Here is a 19,559-nt window from a genome sequence, read left to right as displayed (position 1 = left end):
AGAGTGTGTCACTTTGAATTGATATTTAAAGGGCTTGGCTTACTCGAAATAGAATGAAAAGAACAGTTGCTAACGTGAACAAATGCCACGTTTCAACTACCAATCAGGATCGAGATACCCTCACTACGTCATATGCAAGTATTTCATTCAGTAAATCAATTTTCATTTTAAAAATGTTTTTAAAGTGCAGAGTTATGCAAGAGACTTCGGAATTTATAACTAAAATCAATCGTACTTTTAATTTAAATTTTTAATTTTCACCTTTTCGTTTTAATCATTAGAATGCCATAATTGCTGTTCGTCTGTGAGATTAATAGAATTTGGCAACGTATATTCAGGTTGAAAATTTTAGTTTTTGATAACTTATAACTTAGTAATTACTTCGAAAAATTTATATATAATTCTTTTGCTTAAAAAATATATCTGCAAAAAAAAAATGTCTGACTTGCGATGACGCTTTGCATACTTTTGTTGTTAGTATTCTTGCTAGAAACGGTAATTTCATATTTATAAATTCTAATTAGTTTGGTTTGAAAATGAATTTCAAAATATATTTTGTACGCCAATCTTTTAAATGTTCCTTTATTTTATGGTTATTGGGAAAAGTTTTTTTTTTTTTGTAATTTTTTTCATACAATAAGTTAAAGATTATATAATGGAAAGTACGGGTATTACACATTATCAGTGACGTACAGATTATAATTATTGTTTTCGACGTAGTTATTTTTAATAATTGTCGTTCTGTATTAATAATTATGGGATTAGTGGGAATAATAACAAAGCAGGAATGTGCGTAGCATTGCCATACACATTCCTGTTTTATACTAGTCCAGTAATTTTTACACTGATGAGTAAAGATCATTGCTAAGTATTCCTTGCACTGATGTTTTTTTTAAGGTTAAATGTTCCAACCCGGTATTCCTTACGCCATTGTTTTGTTTTCCTTCAAATTGTCCTACACTGATATTTTTCCTAATATACCTTAATCTGGTTTTCTAATAAAGATAACTATCGATTATTAATAATAACCAAATAAGCCTGTTAAAGTGAAATTTGTGTTTCATAAAAAATATTTGTTATTTTCCTTTGATGGTCAATTTAATAACATTTTTTAAAGAAAATAATGCACACTGCCAACACAAATTGAATACATAAACCAATTATGATCATCTCAAAACGCACCATTTGAAATAGGACAAATTAAAAAATATCTGATATGGAACAATTTTCCATTACCGTCTGAAATAGGAACACCTTAAATGATATTAAACTTTCAAACCAAAAGAATTAAGTCAAAAATAAAATATTTTATTCACAGAAATTGTACAATTTTTAAGCATATGCAAGCTAACATAGCTCTATAGATATGCGAAAAATCTTTAGACGTGCAATGTATATATCTGTGGGTTTTAGACAAATCAAGGTACCGGGCATTTATTTGTTAGTTTTGAAACTTATCTATAGTCAAGTTTGATTTCCTCTGAACATGTATTCTTATATAGCAAATTGACAAAGATGAATACTTATTTGTCGAAATGGAATAGTAGTAGAATCATCGCAATGTGTAAGACAGCGCAATTTTTCAATTTCACAATCATTTTTCAAAGAAATTTGAAAAATCCAGAGTCCACGAACCGCAAATATTTCCATAGAATTACAAAAACTAATTGTAGGATTACATTGCACCCAGAATATGTTTAGAAACTTATGTACAAATGATGTACTGCGCGGAACACCTTATTAACTTGTGATCCAATAACCCAATTTTGTCGTACTAACTCCGATCTTAAATTATATAATTTTACATGACAGACCATAAGATTTGATTGAAATCAGTCTAATTGTTTCTGAGTAATAAATTTTAAAATCTCACATTCTTAATTTTTTTTAATTCTCATGAACTTCATTCTAATTTCAGAATTCATTCTAATTTTCTATTTTCACTCATCAAAATTTACTTAATTCCATGCAAAAAGTTTTCGATTTGCTTAAATAGTTCCAAAGATATGGCGAAATACGGAAAAAGTAAGATTAATATTAAGAAGAACTAACATTCGACCACTTTCCTGATGATTGATGATATATACCAGATTACGACAGTCCTCATATTTTAAGGATTAAAAATCGAAATCAGTCGAAAAAAGGTAAGTCAATTCAGACAAAATACGTTTCTGTGACTGATTTTGTAACTTAAAATATCATCTGCGCTTAATAATAAGTGTTTTTAATTCAAGTCTTTTGAATCTTTAAGATCTAGGTACGTGAAAATACGATTGTTAGATCAAAAGTTAAAATGGTAGAGGGTTTTTTATTTCGAGCATTGTACACGTGAACATATAATATTACTAAATATGTTAAGAAAAGAAATATCAGTTCCTTTCCAGTTAAAAGTTTTTAAAAAGTGTTAATATTCATCATTAAAAAACATATCAATGATATTAAAGTAATTTATGGTGAAAATAAAATAATCTAGGGTTTATCAAATATAAAAGAGAATGTTTTTTTAAAAATTTCCAGAGGAGACATATTCCCTTGAAATTTTTCCTCCATCCGCAAAAAAGTTCGCCTAAATTAGTTTAATAAAGAATTGATTTTTTTCATTTTTCCCCATGCTATTTATCTTATTAAAAACGATTACTGGGAATTAAGATTACTATTCATTGCTCAGGCATTTGATTGCAAAATCAACTCTTCTCAGATCTATGCACCCTCTGGAAATATTTTTTAAAAAAAATATCTATCTTGTTTATATCCGACATAAAACTATCTTTTTATTGCATCCATTATTTTATACAATTACAGATAACGATGCTATCCTACTAACTGATTCCATGTACGACATTTTAAAAATAAAAAGTTTCATATTTTTCAACGTTTTGCAATTCTTCATTTATAACGCGCTTCACGAAACCTTCCAAAACATGGGACAATGCAGTGCTAAAATATTTAGCCACGCTACTCGTAAATCTGGATGCAATACTATTAAATGGCCCAAGACCATTAAAGCTAACATGCATTCCTTTCAAGCTGGAAATTTTCACTTCCTCCACAAAAGCTTTTGGTGGATTGGTGTCATAAAATTGTTCCAAATCTTTCCTTGCTCTGGTATAGTAAACTTTGCCTAGAACTTCTTTAACAATTATGCTGATTGTCCCATTGAAGAACGGGAGTTGTTTAAAAGGATGAAACTGCCAAGCGTATTTTGCAAAAAGATTGGAGAGACTAAGAGGAACCAGGAAACTGAAGGTAGTATCTGAGCAACGAGTAAAGGATGGACCTATCCTCGTTATGGACCCTAAATTTTCCAAGGTGCCATTGAAAAGTTTGAATCTGCCAGTTCGTTCGGGAAGATTGATTGCATCAGAAAGCTTTGGTCTGACTTCATCAAGCACCTTATCAACGAAGTTGTCTGTTTTCTGAGTTGTGGATGGTGGGCACGTATTACCTTCAGTCGCTAAACAAAGTTGAAAAGAAAAATTGAAAAATAAATTGCAATCACATTAAGTAAGATAACTTAAAACAAATGTTATTTGACAAACTTAAAAGAAAAAGCTCTAAAAGTCCTTCTGGAAAAAAAGTGAAAAAAAATTCAGTTTCCTGATTAAAGATGTTAAAGTCTTATTTAACTCTACAGCATTAATTTAGCTTGTTGGAAAAAAAGTGGAAAAAAATTCAGTTTCCTGATTAAAGATGTTAAAGTCTTATTTAACTCTACAGCAGTGATTCTCAACCTTTTTTTTGTGACGGCACATTTTTAACGATTTCGAAATTTGACGGCACACAATTAAAAAAATTAGTTTAAGAGTTCTTTACTAACCTATAATACACTGTGTTAAATAGTTTGTGATAATAACTTTGAATGTGAAATAAAATAATATGTACTACAAAAGCACATTTATTAAGAGATTAATTATTTCTTTCGACTAATTTTTTATAAGTTAGTAACAGTTATTTATTTTTTTTGCTATTCATTAATTGTTAACTTGTTTTCTATAGTTATTAACTGTTATTTTTTTGCGATTTCTTGTTAACTAGTTTTTTTTTGCGAATTATCAAATTGTTAGCTTAATTTTTTGTTAGTTATCCTTTGTTAGTTTGCTTTTATAACTATTAATTGCATAGTTTACTTTAATGATTAGCTTTTATTTCCTTTTGAAAGTTAATATTTAGCTTTCTTTCTTTTGTTAATTAATAATTTTAATAGTCATTAAATTTTCTACTGATTTCATTATTTTTTTTTTATTGCCAAAGACAATTTAAACGCTTCCTTCTTATTTTTACTTATTTTAAGATTGTCAGAGACAAGACAATCGCCGACAAAATGTTCATGCGGTTAATATATATATACTTTTCTTTAATTTAGACTTAACTCGTAATAAAAAAAAATATTATAATTTTTTTTTGTATCATTTCTAATATTAGGCGGCACATTTTAAGAATTTGGCGGCACACAAAAGTGCCGCGGCACAGTGGTTGAGAATCACTGGCATAGTTCCTAGGACTTCATCTGGTATGCGATCTCGTTCATCATTTCCTGACTGCTATCCCCATCGATGCTTGACAACAATCTTATTCGTCTTCCGCCATATCATCTCATAGACGAATAATCACTGGTGGAGGATCTCCTTTTTTCCCCTGTAGATTCTTATGTGGAACATATGGGGCAGGGATACTCTTGCCTAAGCCTTTCCAACACTTCCTAAAATGGGGAAACGATGCTGCAAATATAGATCAATCTGATCAATGGACAAAATTTTCCTGTCTTATTTTCTCTTGCCACAGTAAAAGCCCAGATTGAGTTTTAGACGGTTAAACAAAAGGACGGGAAAACAATAAGTTTCATTTATTGCGCATAAAATAAAATGAAAAAACAGTATAAAACAAAATCTATAAAGTGAGTAGCGAGATCNATTTCTAATGTATGGCGGCACACAAAAGTGCCGCGGCACAGTGGTTGAGAATCACTGCTCTACAGCATTAATTTAGCTTGTATAATTTTTAAATTTTAAAGATCTCTAAGTGACCATTTTTGAGTGATTGTGAAGTAGAAGTGCATTTGGCGACAATTGGTTAATTTGGCCTTCGCTCGGCGTGAACGTTCTGCTAGCGCTCTACGTGAAAAATTGGTATCTTTGAGCTTGAGAGTTAGCAGAAGTTTTGTGATAAACAATACTATGACAGAAAATATAAATAATTTTTTTCCCTATGAACGATGGGGCTCTTTTTTTTTTTATAAACATACATGCTTTTTAAAAAAATAAAACTATTACAGTGTTAAAAAAAATGAACGCGTAAATGAGTCCTTAAGCAAGTTATACATATTTAAGGATTTTTTTTTAAACGGAAAGTTAAAAATAAATATCAGTTTGTTATAAAATGACGGATAGTGATTTAAAGAAAATGATTTTCACTTTTTTTTAAAATAATTTCATTTTATGTATCAAATATTTTATATGTTTATTAGAACTATGATGATTAAGTTCATTTGAGCTTAAAAAAACAGTAAAAAAAAATTTAATCACCAGCAATCTCAAAAAGAAATTTCTTTTCTCATTCATAAGTACTGAGTTATAAATTATTTACTAACTTGTGTGTTACAATTCAGAAACAAATTTATTTACGACATTTGTTTACAAATATTATTAGCTTTTAAATCAAACCGACATTTCCTATAAGTAAATAAGAACTAAACATATTTAATTATGTATACTTTTGTACTTGATTTTAAGAGATAATTTAATAAATTTTATTTTAAAAAATTTAATTTTATTTAGTGTGGGAAAAGAGTACTATTATTTTGATATAATACTGTGCACATATCATAATTTATTTACAATTATTTTACATAAGCTATTTTTACTTCAGGGCGTTAAAAGTTTTAACTATGAATATTATGCAAAATTATGAATATTTTCAATCATATAAATGGATACTACAAAGAATTTGCTATAGTTTCAGAGCAGAACATTTATAGTTTCAAAACATATATAGTTGGAAAAAATACAAAAAAAAAAGAAAAAAAACTATAAACTTATTCTTTAAACCCACAGCAGACAAATAATTTAAAGTGCATCCATCTGATGACCAACATATGAACTACAAATTCTATCATTAAAAATTTCAATAACAGTGAATATTCACTCAGGGGCTGACGCTCAGTTGACGCTGACTTTCAGCCGAAGAATCTTTGTTCAGCCATTCTTTTGTTCAGTAAATAACCAAATTATAATGTTTTCAACGTAAAAAGAAAGAAAAATGAATAAAAATACAGATATAATTTGGCATGGGCAGAAGAAATTATGAAAAGACATTCGAAAACTTTAAAAAGTAATAATACTAATTACATCTTTCAAATCTTGAGAATGGAAAAACGGTAAGCTGATCAATGGAGAAAGATTATGTTTTTGTAACTTATTTTTTAGTCTGTACTAGTTATTTAATCTATCTTAATTGAGCTCTTCAAACTATAAACTACCAGCTTTCTGCACGTAAAAATCGGATTAAAGTTAAAAGTTGTTCTGGGGGTTACCACTTATTGCAGGCTATTACGAAGCTCGAATACGCCATCTGGGGAGAAGGCCGATTCCATGCCTTTGGCTCTGCCCCTTCTTCTACCCTCTCCTTTTCTCAGCTGTAAAGGAATGTACTAAGATATTTTTCCTTTTCTTAATATTTTTCGTGTTTAATTGCTAAAAATATTTCTCAAAATTTCCACGACGCTTTCTTTTCGAACTACGTTTAATGTAGTTTTCTGTAACATATTGTTTCCTAACTTAAAAGATTTTAATCTATTTGAAAATCACGACAGAAACTAACGTATTATGACTCTCCATCCGCTAATGATAAAAGTATGCGAAGTGTTGCCATAGGTAGAGAATTCTGCTCTACGCCACCTGTAGCCCATTTAGATTGCCAATTGTCATTGCTACTTTATTTTATGTATTATTCAACGACTTTAAAAGACAGAAAAAAATATAAATGGTGATACATTGAAATATTTTACAATGAAAGTTGTTCTTAAGTCTAGTCCTTCTCAAGAACAAACAATATTATAAATAAAGGCCAACGAGGGATTGAATTAAAAATATATTAGGTTTACATTTTCACAAAATTCCCCACCGAAAAAAAGGAAGCAAAGTGTCTAAATCGGTTCTCTAACCAATGCTTTCTTCATACATTTGTGAGTTTTAAGCAAATGTATTCGTGATTCTACTTACCGACGTCTCCAGATCCATAATCCTCGAGCAAGTTCCGATTTGAGTTCGAGGAGCCTTTTCCTGAATCAAAGCAACCAAGTATCACTGCAGTTAAAAGAAGTAGGGTTGCTACTTTGTTCCGCATGCTGAAACAAAAACCTCAGAATCCTTCCGATAGATCTCCTGTAAAAACACGTAGTTTAAACAAATATTTAGGAATAAAAAGTAAATATAATAATTAAGTAAAAGTTTTAAAATAATCTGTTCAAAGATATTTAAAACAGTATTTTTTGAACGTCGTTTAAAAATATTGCCGGTATTTGCTATTTTGTTTTATAATGAATAACTTTTTTTTTCAAACTCTCTTAACGTTTTATAACTGATTCTTAATTTAGAATACATATAATCAGAAAATATATTATAATAGAATATAGTAATATAATATATCATGTTAGAATATAAATTCTAATATATTAGAATGGAAAATATATTATTTTGAAAAAGTAGAAACATATGCTCACGGGACAAAAATTAGCGTGCCACAAAAAAAAATCATAAAATAAGGTTCAAGCCATTGTTGGTTAGTCTGTGATAGTTCGGGAAGTTTTTTTTAATTTTTTATCATGGAGTGAGCCCGCTCTTTGATTGACCCCGAACTTACATGAGCCAACATGTTCATCTTAACATTAAGATCAACTGTTGCCTTTCAGTCTACATCTTCTTGATGAGTATATTTGATTATTACCTACATTGAAGATAATATGATCAAAGTTCATTGGTATAGAAGAATATGTGTCTGGTTTTGTGAGCACTCACACACCCAATTACTCCTTGATTGGCTTGCAAAATCACCTGACTTAAGCCCATAGAAAATTTGTGGGCCAGGTTGTAACTGCACAGAAAGAGCTGAAATCAGCATTTCATAATCTGGTGGATTTGTGTAATTACATCTTTACCTAGTGGCTCAAATTAAATGCGACGTATTAGCAAAACCTTGTGGTGGTAACTAATTTATCGTCCCATGAGCTCATTTAAAATTCTCTGAAGATGATTATTTGAATATTGAAAGAAATTCGGGGAAAATATGAAAAATCTTTACAACATCATCTTAAACAAAATAGTTTTAATTGACGAATTCTGAATTTGGAACGAAATCGGTTAATCAGTTACTGAGAAATAAAATTTGAAATATAAAAGTTTTGCGAATTTTCATATCTCAGGAATATTCAAATAACTGAACTCAAGAGTTCAAATTTTGTAACTTAAAGTTTAAATGTTAAAATCAATTGATATTGAAGAATGATAATTACAAAATGAAATAACAATTTTGAAAAATTATAATGTTTAATAAATTAGTTAAACTGCATAACTTAAATATCAATTAATTTGACGGCTTTTTGGCTGAAATAAACAGAACTGAACAATAAATTAAAGTAGATCAATTTTATTCTTACCACTTCAGTAAAATATTCCCACGAAAATATTTGAGTTTAATTTTATCTCTGGATTAAATTGCTTATATACGTCAACATATTCGAAACGGAAATCTTGAGGTAACACCGAAGACCTACTGTCAAATAATTAGGATATTACATATTTACAGGAAATTACAAAATCATTTTTCCTGTGTTTGGATTGTTCCATGAAGAAATTGACTTAGGAAGTAATCTTTCAAAAGCAATATTTTTGTTTCGCATTCAAAATGTAGGTCAGAAGATTTAAGATATTTTTAAGAAATTCAAAAATTAACTGAATTATTAGAATTGCAAAATTTTTAATTTCCAATTCGCATTAAAAGGACTTAACATATACAATTTTCATATTGAGAGCATCTGCTAATAGGGCGAAACGCGAATTTTCGGAGTTTTACAATTATTATTCATGTGCAATTATTATTTCTGGTACTGTCGATTTAAAAGTGGTTAGCTGAATTAGGTAAAAAAAATAAAATCTTGTAATGTGTAAATACATTTGTCCAAAATAAAAAATAATTTAAAAAAAAATTGTGATCTTGAATTAATAAATTAATAAGAAAAGCTAAAAACAATTTCCTTTGGGGAGGGCGCAATTTTAAGAATAAAAATATATTTATTTTATCTATAGAATAAAAAAGAAAATTCTGCAATGAAATTGATTCACATTTTTCCAAGAATATTTTGAATAATAAAAATTCCTAAGAGGGCGTTTATTGGTACTAGAATTATGGCACAAATTGTTCAGGGACATTTGCAGAAATTTTTATTCCAAGAGAGATTCAAAAATTAAATTTTATGGATAAAAAGTAACAACTCTTTGAAACCTTTAGTGCAAAACATAGTGTCTAAAATTCAAAATGTGATAAATTCTAAGCTTTAGCAACATTGTTCAATAAGTTCAAATACTGCCGATAAATTAACTAGTTGAGAATCACTAAAAAGACCTTGTCGATGATAATTTATGGGAATTCGGACTGTCTTGCCTAATGATTCGCGTATTTTTGCTGACAAAGGGGTGAAGGGGTATGAGTGATGCTTACGTACATTAAAATCACCATATTTTCAAAATTTTATTGAAAAAGAAAATAAAAACCGTTACAAAAAGTAACGTACATTAATAGAAAAATTTCAAAAATGGAATAAAGTTGAATTCGGAGAAAGAAAAGTTTGAGAAAAAAAATTATTTTTTTCAAGGAATTTCAGAGTTTAACAAGTTTTGAACAAAAAAAAAAAAAAAAAAAAAAAAAAAAAAAAAAAAAAAAAAAAAAAANAAAAAAAAAAAAAAAAAAAAAAAGAAAAGAAAAGAAAAGAAAAAACAAGATTCCCAGAGAATATTCGATTGAAAATTTTATTAAATGAATCCAAACGTAAACTTTGTTTGTTGCAAAGTAGCTTTTTTTTATTTATATTAAAACTCAAAACTTAAAAACCACAGTAAAAGTCAAAATTAAAGTGGGAGGAGGTGCCACGAGGAGGGGTGGCACCTTTCCTTAAGTAAGCATAGAAGGGGTTTGTGATTTATTTATTTTTGCTAATGAGGGGTTGGTGGATCCCAAAATTGCCAAAAATATGCCAACGTAATACTTGAATGGTCCCTATGCAACGAAAATCACAATATTGATATGGATGTTAATAAAATTTTCAGTAAATCGAATTGTCAACACAATCCTATCTAATATGGAGTAGGTGTTATGCGAAAAGGCATATTTAACATAAAAGAAAGGAATGAGAAAGTAAAACTAACAAACAAACAAAATAAAATATTTAAGATGAAAATATATTTGGTTGAGGAAACTGAATAAAGTTAAATACTTCTTGAGTAAATTAAAAATAATCAATACTGATTAAATGGTACAAAATTTAAATTTTTATTACATCAGATTGATTTAATTTTTTGTAAAACTCGTGAGTCAAAACATACACATAAATTATTGAAAACATATCGATTGCCTTAAGAATAATTATCTTAATATTCAATGCATAAATTTTTCGAAAGCTGTTTTTTTTTTTTTTTAATCTAAAGCATCTTTGTTTCAAAGTTTTCTATGCATTTGTGTCTTAATTTCTATTAAAAATTCAAGTACAAATATAAATTGACTACATCTTCAAAATGCATAAACATTACTTTTAAATCCTTAGTTGTCTTTATTATAACTATTAATTAGCCTTAATTTATTTTTAAAGATCAAAAGCAGCTAAGTCAACCAATCTTTTATATATTACATTTACCCTTAATGCTCTAAGATATCAATTTCCGATCCAAAATTGCTTTTTAGTTTGCAGATGACAACTACGACAGGGCGTTATTGTTATACCATTAAAGATGGTTGATTCAGAGAACGTATTGTTTACATCCATTATCAAATTAATTTTGTTGTACTCATTTTTTTGTCTATTCATTTACAAAACGGTGAATAAATGTACAGGTTGACAATTTATTCTTACCTAATTCATTTTCATCTATTCCTTTAAGAACGATAGAACTAGTTAATTCTTGTACGCTAATGGGCAGACATATCCATGTTAGCTTGAATTCTGTGAAATGAACTATTGAACTCTTACTTCTGATTTAATAGATTTGAAAATATTTATTGGAATAATATTCCATACAACCACCAGTTTAACTGAAATTTTTTTCATCAAAGACTAAGTTGTAAAATATAAAGACTTTTATAAAGCTTAAGTAGGTAATAATAATCTAGAGAACTTGTTAAATTCCATAGAATGAACTTGTAGTTCGGTTACTTCTGAGTTTTATGATTTCAAAATATTTTATTTGAATAACTAACCATCCCAAGAAGGCTTTAACTTAAATATTTTTATTCCACGTCCGGCTGTTAAATTTTACAGATACTTACAATAAGTTTCGTTAAATGGGTGATAATAATCTCGAAAATGTGAAGAACTCTCACGGTAAATTTCAGCCATTTATTATCACATTACAGCATAAACAAAAGAATGAAATGAAAAATAAAGACGAAGTATCGAAAGATTTGTCTCCAAGTGTTCATCTGCTTATACTATTGGGAATATTCACATCAGCCACACCAGTCAACAAAAATAATCCACCCTGTTGGCACTACTTTATCAAAATTATTGAATATATCATTCACGTCATCTGGCTGTATATAATTCTCGTCAGTACGCTGGCAGCTGTGAAACTAACTCGTGCTCTACAGGCAAGTTTCACTCTAAGTTTTTTTAATATCCTTCTTGGAATTATACGATTTACCATTTACTTGAATCGACACAAACTGTACCCAGTTTTTCAATTAATGGAAGAGTACCATTATTGCGTCACCAGTGAAAAGTACAAACCCATAAAGAACATTTTGTTCTTACTTTGTGGTTTATGTCTTTTGGTTGCTATTATACTGTATTACATATCAATGGAGCATTTGAGAGTAGCTGGGGTTAAGGATAAATACTTGAAAACATTTTTGTTTGGTTTTCAAGACAATGGATCTCTTTTTACCCAGATCCCTGTAATTTTGGCATTGGTGTCTATATTTTATCATCACTATACTCCGATCGCTATGTGCATATTTTTGTGCTCCATATACTTAACCTTCAAAAGATCCATCAAAAAATTGAGCAAACAGATAATTGAAGATCAACGAAGACACCAAGCAGACATTGAGACATATGTTGTTCTATATAACAAAACGATAAAAGTGCTATTTGAGATTGAAAACTTAGTGTCAGCTTGCACTTTTTTCATCTATGGAGGCCTGATGACCAATCAGCTTTGTGTTGTGACTCAGATAATTGGAGGAGGAGGAATTTTGACTCACCCTATTTCTGTGTCGATGGAAGCCCTGGTTTCCCTTAAAAACATCAGTATATTTCTGATTATAACTTTAATGAGTTCAGCAGTCACAAATGAGATTGGAAATATTGTCAACAACTTAAAAAGTCTACGCGTGGACAATACTAAAGATTTCCAAAAGCTATCTCTTTTGTTGCAAGGCATAGGAAATTGTCCACCAGCTTTCACTGCTTGGAAGATGTTTAGCTTAAGAAGAGGATTGATTCTGACGGCAACAAGTGTTATGATTTCATATGCTATGTTACTGATACAGTTTACGTCTCAAAAAAAACCTCATGTATCAATTGGATGAACGAAAAGTTGATGTGCTTTGAACCTCATAACCTGAACTGATTTGAGAACAGAACTTAGCTTGGTTATTGTTATTAAAGACTGTTTGTTGATTGTATAAACTTCGAGAACCCTGACAGATTTTACTTCTTGATTATTTGATTGGCGTGCGATCTGGAGATCAATCAGCTTTGAATCGTGTGTGTTTGGTCATTATTTTGATACAATTAGGATACTGCATCAACTAACTGCGTAGACATTGCTTAAGATTCCCTCAGCTGCGATAATTTCGAGAAACCGGGAAAAAAAGAAAAAAAAGAAGAAGAAAAGGAACAGGATTCTTTAATAAAATAAATGAGGAAAAAAAATTAACGAACAATTTCTGTCGTTGAGTTAAATATTTATCAAAATGTAAAAACTATAATCTTGTGTTTCATATACAATTATTTAATCGTTGTATTTAGCAATTTAGTAAGTATTCTTCTGTATTTTAAAGTGTATTATTTTACTTAATTATGCTGGGAAAGTATTTCGAATTTAACACTCTCTTAACACAGTGTGGAGAAATAGAATTTTTTTGCACTGCAACTGAACTGAAAAATATTATGTTTCGAGTCGTTAACAAATTTTGAAATCTCAGGATCAAAACTTTCGAAGGGTGATAGGTCCATGATTGATGAATTAGACTGTATGGAAGAATTTTATATAAGCAATTTATTCTTTAAAATCAAAACTATATTTCGCCTACGAGTTAATTTTCTTTAACCTAATCAATTAAAATTATTAGTAAAAATTTTAAAATAAATTAAATCAATCTTATAATTGTTACATTTGAGCTCAAAATCTTTGAGAATTGAAATTTTAAAATAAAATGAAGAAATGTTGCCAAAAACTGCACACGCTTTCGATCATACTGTTGAACGTATTTTAATATTATTAAAAAATAATAAAAACATATAAATATCTAAATGTTCTCTGAAATATACTTTTAATATTCTTCTATTTATCGAAAAAAAAATTAAATAAATTGAGTTCATATTTATTGAGTTCACATTTTGATTTTATATTAAAATAAATTGTAAATCGAATGAATTTTTTGAGAAAAGCTAAATTCTTCTAGGCATCTCTGTTTTTTACAGATTTCCTGATTTTTTGTAATTGACATTTCCAAGCAGTAAAAAACTTTATACGTTATTTTTCTTGCTTACCTAAATAATTTTGCCTAAGAATCTTTTTTTTATTTATTATTATTAATATTATTTTTTTCACGTCTTGCGAAGATTAGAAGTAAAAATTAAAAAAAAAAAGCTTTTTCCTTTCAAAAAAGAAATATATATAATCCTTCTTAACTTCTTATTGCAATAACGCATACGTCTGTATTTTTAATCTCCTAACTATTTTTAAAATTATTAATAAAACTTTTAGTCTTTAGCCCGATGAAACTGAAAGAAACAAAGAAGGTGATTGAAATAATTAAACACCACTCCACAATTGCAAGTTTTTTCTCATTCTTCTTGCGCTAATATCACTTAACTTTTAAAAATAAAACACTTTTTAATTGTAATACTGGAAATTTACATTTTCCCTTGTAAGACAAACCACTTTAGAATTGTTGTTGTTCTGTCTGATGTTAACAGATGACGCCACTAGAATATAAATCGTAAAATAAAACCAAAGCTTTACCATAAATGTAATTTAAACTAACTGTAAAATTATTTTTAAGTAATAAAAATTAGAATTTTACAGCAAAAGTGCTGCAGTGCTTCAAAACAGTTAATTTTTTCGTGAAATTTTTACCTTTTTCAAAGTATAAGAATTATATTTTAGGATACATTGTATTGATTTTTTGATAATATTCAATTGCTACAATGCAGTACAAGAGATGGCAGCATTATCATAATTTTAGGATTTTTCAGATTTGAGGAAAGAACAACACGATTGTTTCCAAAAAGAAAGAAGAAAAAAAATTACTCATGGAATTCATTACTGTGTTTTGCTTTCAATAGATGTCTAAAGTTTGAACTGAATTTTTATTGTAACGTTTTCAATTAATAATTTTTTTTTCAAAAAATTCCTTTTGTAAGCATTTAATAAGGTTTATATATTTTTATTAAATTCTATTTTTCCATTAAATAACAGCGTACATAATACCCGGGCTATTTAAAGTGAAACACAAACTATTTGATTGAGAATTTTTTCTTATTATTTCTTATGTGTTCTTCCAAACGAAAATGCCAAAGATTTACTTAATCAAAAATGCCTATGTTTGTTCTATTGTTTCATTTAATATGAATTGTGATAATATTTTGACACAAACGTTACATACAGAAAATTTAGTTTAAATGAGATATATCTTTAAAAAAATAAATAAAAGCTTATTTCTTCCATTATAAAAAAAAGTGCTACCGATGCCGAAACCCGGGATCGAACCAGGGACCTTTAGATCTTCAGTCTAACGCTCTCCCAACTGAGCTATTTCGGCACATACAAATCTTGATTATATAATATGAAGTTATATTCAATATTTAATTTTTTTTTAATAATTTAATATTAGAAATGTATTTATATATGTATATTGAAATAAATTCAGAGATGGGTATAAAATACATTTAAATAAAATTCAAATATTTTTTATGCACATAACAGTAAATTAATACAATTTTTAATTTCTTTTATTTTAACATTATGAGAATATTTTTTCGTAGAAAAATAATAATTATATTTTTAGAGGAATATTAATTACATACATTAGAGATAATTAATATTTTTTTTTATTTAATTTTCTTTTTAAAAAAAAACAGGAAGTGCACATATTACGAGGGTTTCATTTTATTTTTATTTTTTTTAAATAAACATGTTTTAAAAAACTAACTTTAGCTTTTTGCTCACAGATTTCATTTACTAAAATTTTATAAATCATTTTCAATTAATCTAAAATCTGTCTATAATTCTTTTTCCTGCTCCATTTATTGTTTTATGAATACGTTTAATCATTAATGATTAAATGAGAAATGCATTACTTAACATTACCATGAGATATAAAAATTAAAAACTATAAACATATAAAACAAATTCTCTTCATTGCGTCTCATTGCTCTTTAAGGTAAATGATAAAAGGAAAAAAAATATGCCTGATTTCCAAAAATTTCCATAATTTTTTTTATTGTAAAGTAAAATAAGTTTTTTTGAAACCAATTAATATTATTTTTATTATTTTTAATTGTAATTAATAATTTTTATTATTGATGTTGATTAGTTTTTCTAATACATCTGAATATTGAACATATGTACAGTGGCGGATTACCCATCAGGCCAGACTAGGCCACGGCCTGGGGCCCCCAATGATTAGGGCCCCCCCTAAAATGGATTTTTTGAAAATAAATTTTAAAAAATAAAGAAAAATAATGATTTTTTTAAAAAAAAAATCAATTTCAAATATATATTAATAAAATACGATAATTTTTTTTTTATATAATGTTAATCATATTTATTTATTATTTATTAAAATTCAATTTATTATTATTTATTTTAATTTTTTAAATGAAAAGATATATAAATACTTTTATATTTGAATAAATAAAAAATATACGAGAAAAAAAATTTAATCTAAGGGCCCCAAAATTTTGAATGACCTAGAGCCCCGTGTACGCTAAATCGCTCTGCAGATGTATTACTTAAAGAGGAACTTATGTACTTACTGTACTTGAATACATTATGGTACTGTACTGTACATGATACATTACAAACTTACTGTTAAAATAGATAATTTTTTTAAAATTCGATTTCTGAGGAACTATTAGACCGATTTCAGTTTAATTTTGTATTTTGCTATATAAATTAACATTCTTTAAAATGATGTAAAAATGTAAATACCTTAGAATTCAAATTTTTTAGACAATTATTAAATAAAATAATAAATAATTATTATAAATTATTTTTTGCATGAAATTATCTTCGAATAAGCGAATTTTATAATTGGATGCAAACATTTTTCAATTCGCTTAAAAAGTTCTCGAGATTTAGCTAAATACGCAAAAAGTAAAATTTAGAGATCCAAATTTTCAACCGCTCTCCTGACTTTCCAGATTGCTACATCCTCCTATATTTTGGGGGATAGGAATCATAATCTAATCCATCGGAAAAAGTCCATATTTATTCAGAGAAAGTAAGTTTCTGTGTCTGATTTCGCAATTTTAAATATCGTCTACACCAATCAGCATAGTTGTGGTTCTCCTCTCGAACCATTAAGATGGAGTCCCAGTACATGAAAATCCAATCATTAGATCAAGAATTCTTCAAGATAATTTAAATGCTTTTTTTTTTTCTTTTGCTCACTGTACATGGATTTTTTATGTACTCGTATGTTTATTGATCAGTAAGAAGATGTAGAAAGAAGGTTTGAGTTATTTTAAATGAAAGTTTTAGATCTTTTCTTTTTGCTGCATAGTATAATTTAGAAAAAAAAAGTATCAGAATTATAATTTCTTTTGCAGTCACGTTTGTCTAAAAATGAGTAACACGCATCATTTCTAGAAATATCCTATTTGTTTTGGAATTTGTGTTTTTTAAAAAACGAATATTAACCCACTCCAATCTTGAATTTTTATTTTTTTTTTTATTTTTATTTTTTATATTTTTTTTTGCCAAACTATCTATATTTTATTTTACTGCGGGACTAGAGGTGAAATGAGCAAGTTCACGAAATGTTTTGAAAAGAACAGCGTTCCTGGAGCTAGCGAGAGCTATTGCCATTAACAAATTTAAAATAATGTATGAAAGTTTTATTTAAGACTAGAGCGAAAAAAAGGAGAGAATTGATTGGGAAATGTGCTGTGTAATCATTTCCGGGGTCAAAGAGCGGAGGGCTTGACTCCTATTTCAAAAAATGAAAGTTTTAAAATGCTATTTTTTCCCAATCTAACACAGCGAGACCTTTATTCATCGAGTGATTTTACACCTTCAAAAGTTTAACCTTCACAAAACTTTCAATAAATTTTTTTGTTTTTTTATTTTTTATTTAATATACAAAATCCGATAAATGTTTTTTCTTTTTTTATATATAAAATTTTTTTGGAATTTATTATTTTTTAATGTAATTACTTTATTTTAATTTTATAGATTAACCTCGTTTTATTCTTTCTTTTCTGTGCCTATATGAGGTACATTTTAAGAACAATACCGGCTTAAACTCTTATAAATGAGAGAATACCCTCCCCCCCCCCTTCTTTTTATTCCCTTTCTTGTATGGATTGAATACAGACCTTCCTAAACTTTGAAAGAACGTATCTCAAAATAAAGTTTTTTCTTGATAACTTTTAATTTTTTATCTAATTTCATTAAAAATTTAAAAGTTTAAATTAAAGATCTTAGTGAAGGGTTGTAATAAACAATCACAAAGAAAGAAAAAAATATATACGCGACATTTTGAGTTTAAAAATTTGTTCTTGACTTGTTGGTTATAGAACTTTTGTTCTGGCAGGTCATTAAATCAGACGATTTTTAATGAGAAAATATATTTGTAGACAGCTTTCTGTAGTAGTTATATGAATTTTCTAAAGATAGTGTTCCTAAATTGATTGGAAAGTCAAGTCAATTATAACCTTCTTTCACTATAAGCTTTTAAGTTATTAATGTGGTTTCAGTTTTTTTTATAGCATAGCTTTTCATTAATTAAATGAAGAACCCTGACTTTTTATTGATTCGTTATAAAAAATAGTTATGGAAAGTGTTACGATTTGGATTTTTAATATATTATACGACATAAAAATTTATAGAGATTGTTCAAAGGATCGCGATTCGAATTTCTGTTGTTCTTGAATGCTTCTTCCTAAATAAGCGTAAATTATTTTTACCTAAATTAAATAAAATTATTTTTTTATTACCGTGAGAGCTTGCAAAATTGGAATTTGTAATACCTTTAACACTTTCACGTTTGCAAAACTAAAAGTAATCTAGAACATTGCTTAATTTATTAATTACTTATTCCAATGATTATATAGATTCACTCATACGCCAATGATAAACTTATTCTTTCTCATTTAATAGATTTCTTTTAATAGTTGAATCTTCAATTTAACAAAAGGATAATCAGACATGTAAAACGCTTATTCTCTAAAACTGACAAATTAAAAACAAATTTGCATTCATGCTTGCATTGTCCTTCTAAAAATATAGGTTAATTCTTGAAAGAAAATAAAAATCTTAAGAAATCATCGCCGCTTTTCAAATTCTTAAAAAAAAAAAAAAAAAAAAAGAGGTAGTAATAGAACAATTTCACCCGGCGGTGTTCAATTCTTCGCCTTTTGACCCCATTTTTCGCTGTTAGTAACCCTCGAGTTTTTTTCGAACACGTTCATAAATGCTAAGCGTGGACAAAATTACTAAAAAAACATGCCAAGGTTATGAGAATCATAGTGTACCGTTTTAGTTTTTTTATTCTTTGTCTATTTACCTTTTTATTTACTTGCGTTGTCAAGGGATACGGTAGTGACTGTTTATTTGTCGTTTCATTCTCCGTCAAGGACTTATTTGTGTCACTCGGCTGGGGTACATTTCCTCCGAAATTACTTAAAGGGTTACGGAAATGAGGACTTCCTAGTTATATTTGTGATAGTACAGGTAGATGTGGTTTGGCAATTTCTACGTGTTCGAATGATTGCGTTTGATCGATTAATCGATACTGTGTCAGTAGGGTCAAAGTCGAAATTGCTTTTTATGGAAAAAAAATCGATTGGATGTGCATGTAGAAATGTTAGAAGATATTTTTCTTTTGCGTGAATCAAAAATAAA

The 19,559-nt window shown here is 28.0% G+C and overlaps 1 protein-coding gene and 1 non-coding gene across 4 annotated transcripts in view; both read right to left on the bottom strand.

The window, feature by feature from the left end:
* Positions 1–1,287: 1,287 nt before the first annotated feature.
* Positions 1,288–19,559, bottom strand: part of LOC107441065 (uncharacterized) — an 87,148-nt gene continuing 68,876 nt past the window's right edge. For 2 of the 3 annotated variants that reach the window (XM_071183089.1, XM_071183093.1), the window contains exons 3-4: positions 7,218–7,379; positions 1,288–3,454 (exon numbers count right to left, since the gene is read on the bottom strand). In XM_071183089.1, coding sequence (XP_071039190.1) covers positions 2,844–3,454; positions 7,218–7,341 — 735 coding nt within the window. In that variant the 5' untranslated portion in view covers positions 7,342–7,379 and the 3' untranslated portion in view covers positions 1,288–2,843. Of the gene's footprint in view, positions 3,455–7,217; positions 7,380–8,650; positions 8,738–19,559 lie in introns of those variants that run through there. The other variant, XM_016054206.3, reaches the window with a different exon arrangement.
* On the bottom strand, positions 15,180–15,252 carry TRNAF-GAA (transfer RNA phenylalanine (anticodon GAA)). The gene has a single exon. It is a non-coding gene; the product is annotated as a tRNA-Phe (tRNA).

This window comes from Parasteatoda tepidariorum, chromosome 1 (assembly GCF_043381705.1).
Source record: "Parasteatoda tepidariorum isolate YZ-2023 chromosome 1, CAS_Ptep_4.0, whole genome shotgun sequence".
NCBI classification, from domain to species: Eukaryota; Metazoa; Arthropoda; class Arachnida; order Araneae; family Theridiidae; genus Parasteatoda; species Parasteatoda tepidariorum.
Note: the sequence above shows the minus strand (reverse complement) of the source record. Positions and strands in the feature narration are given on the sequence as shown.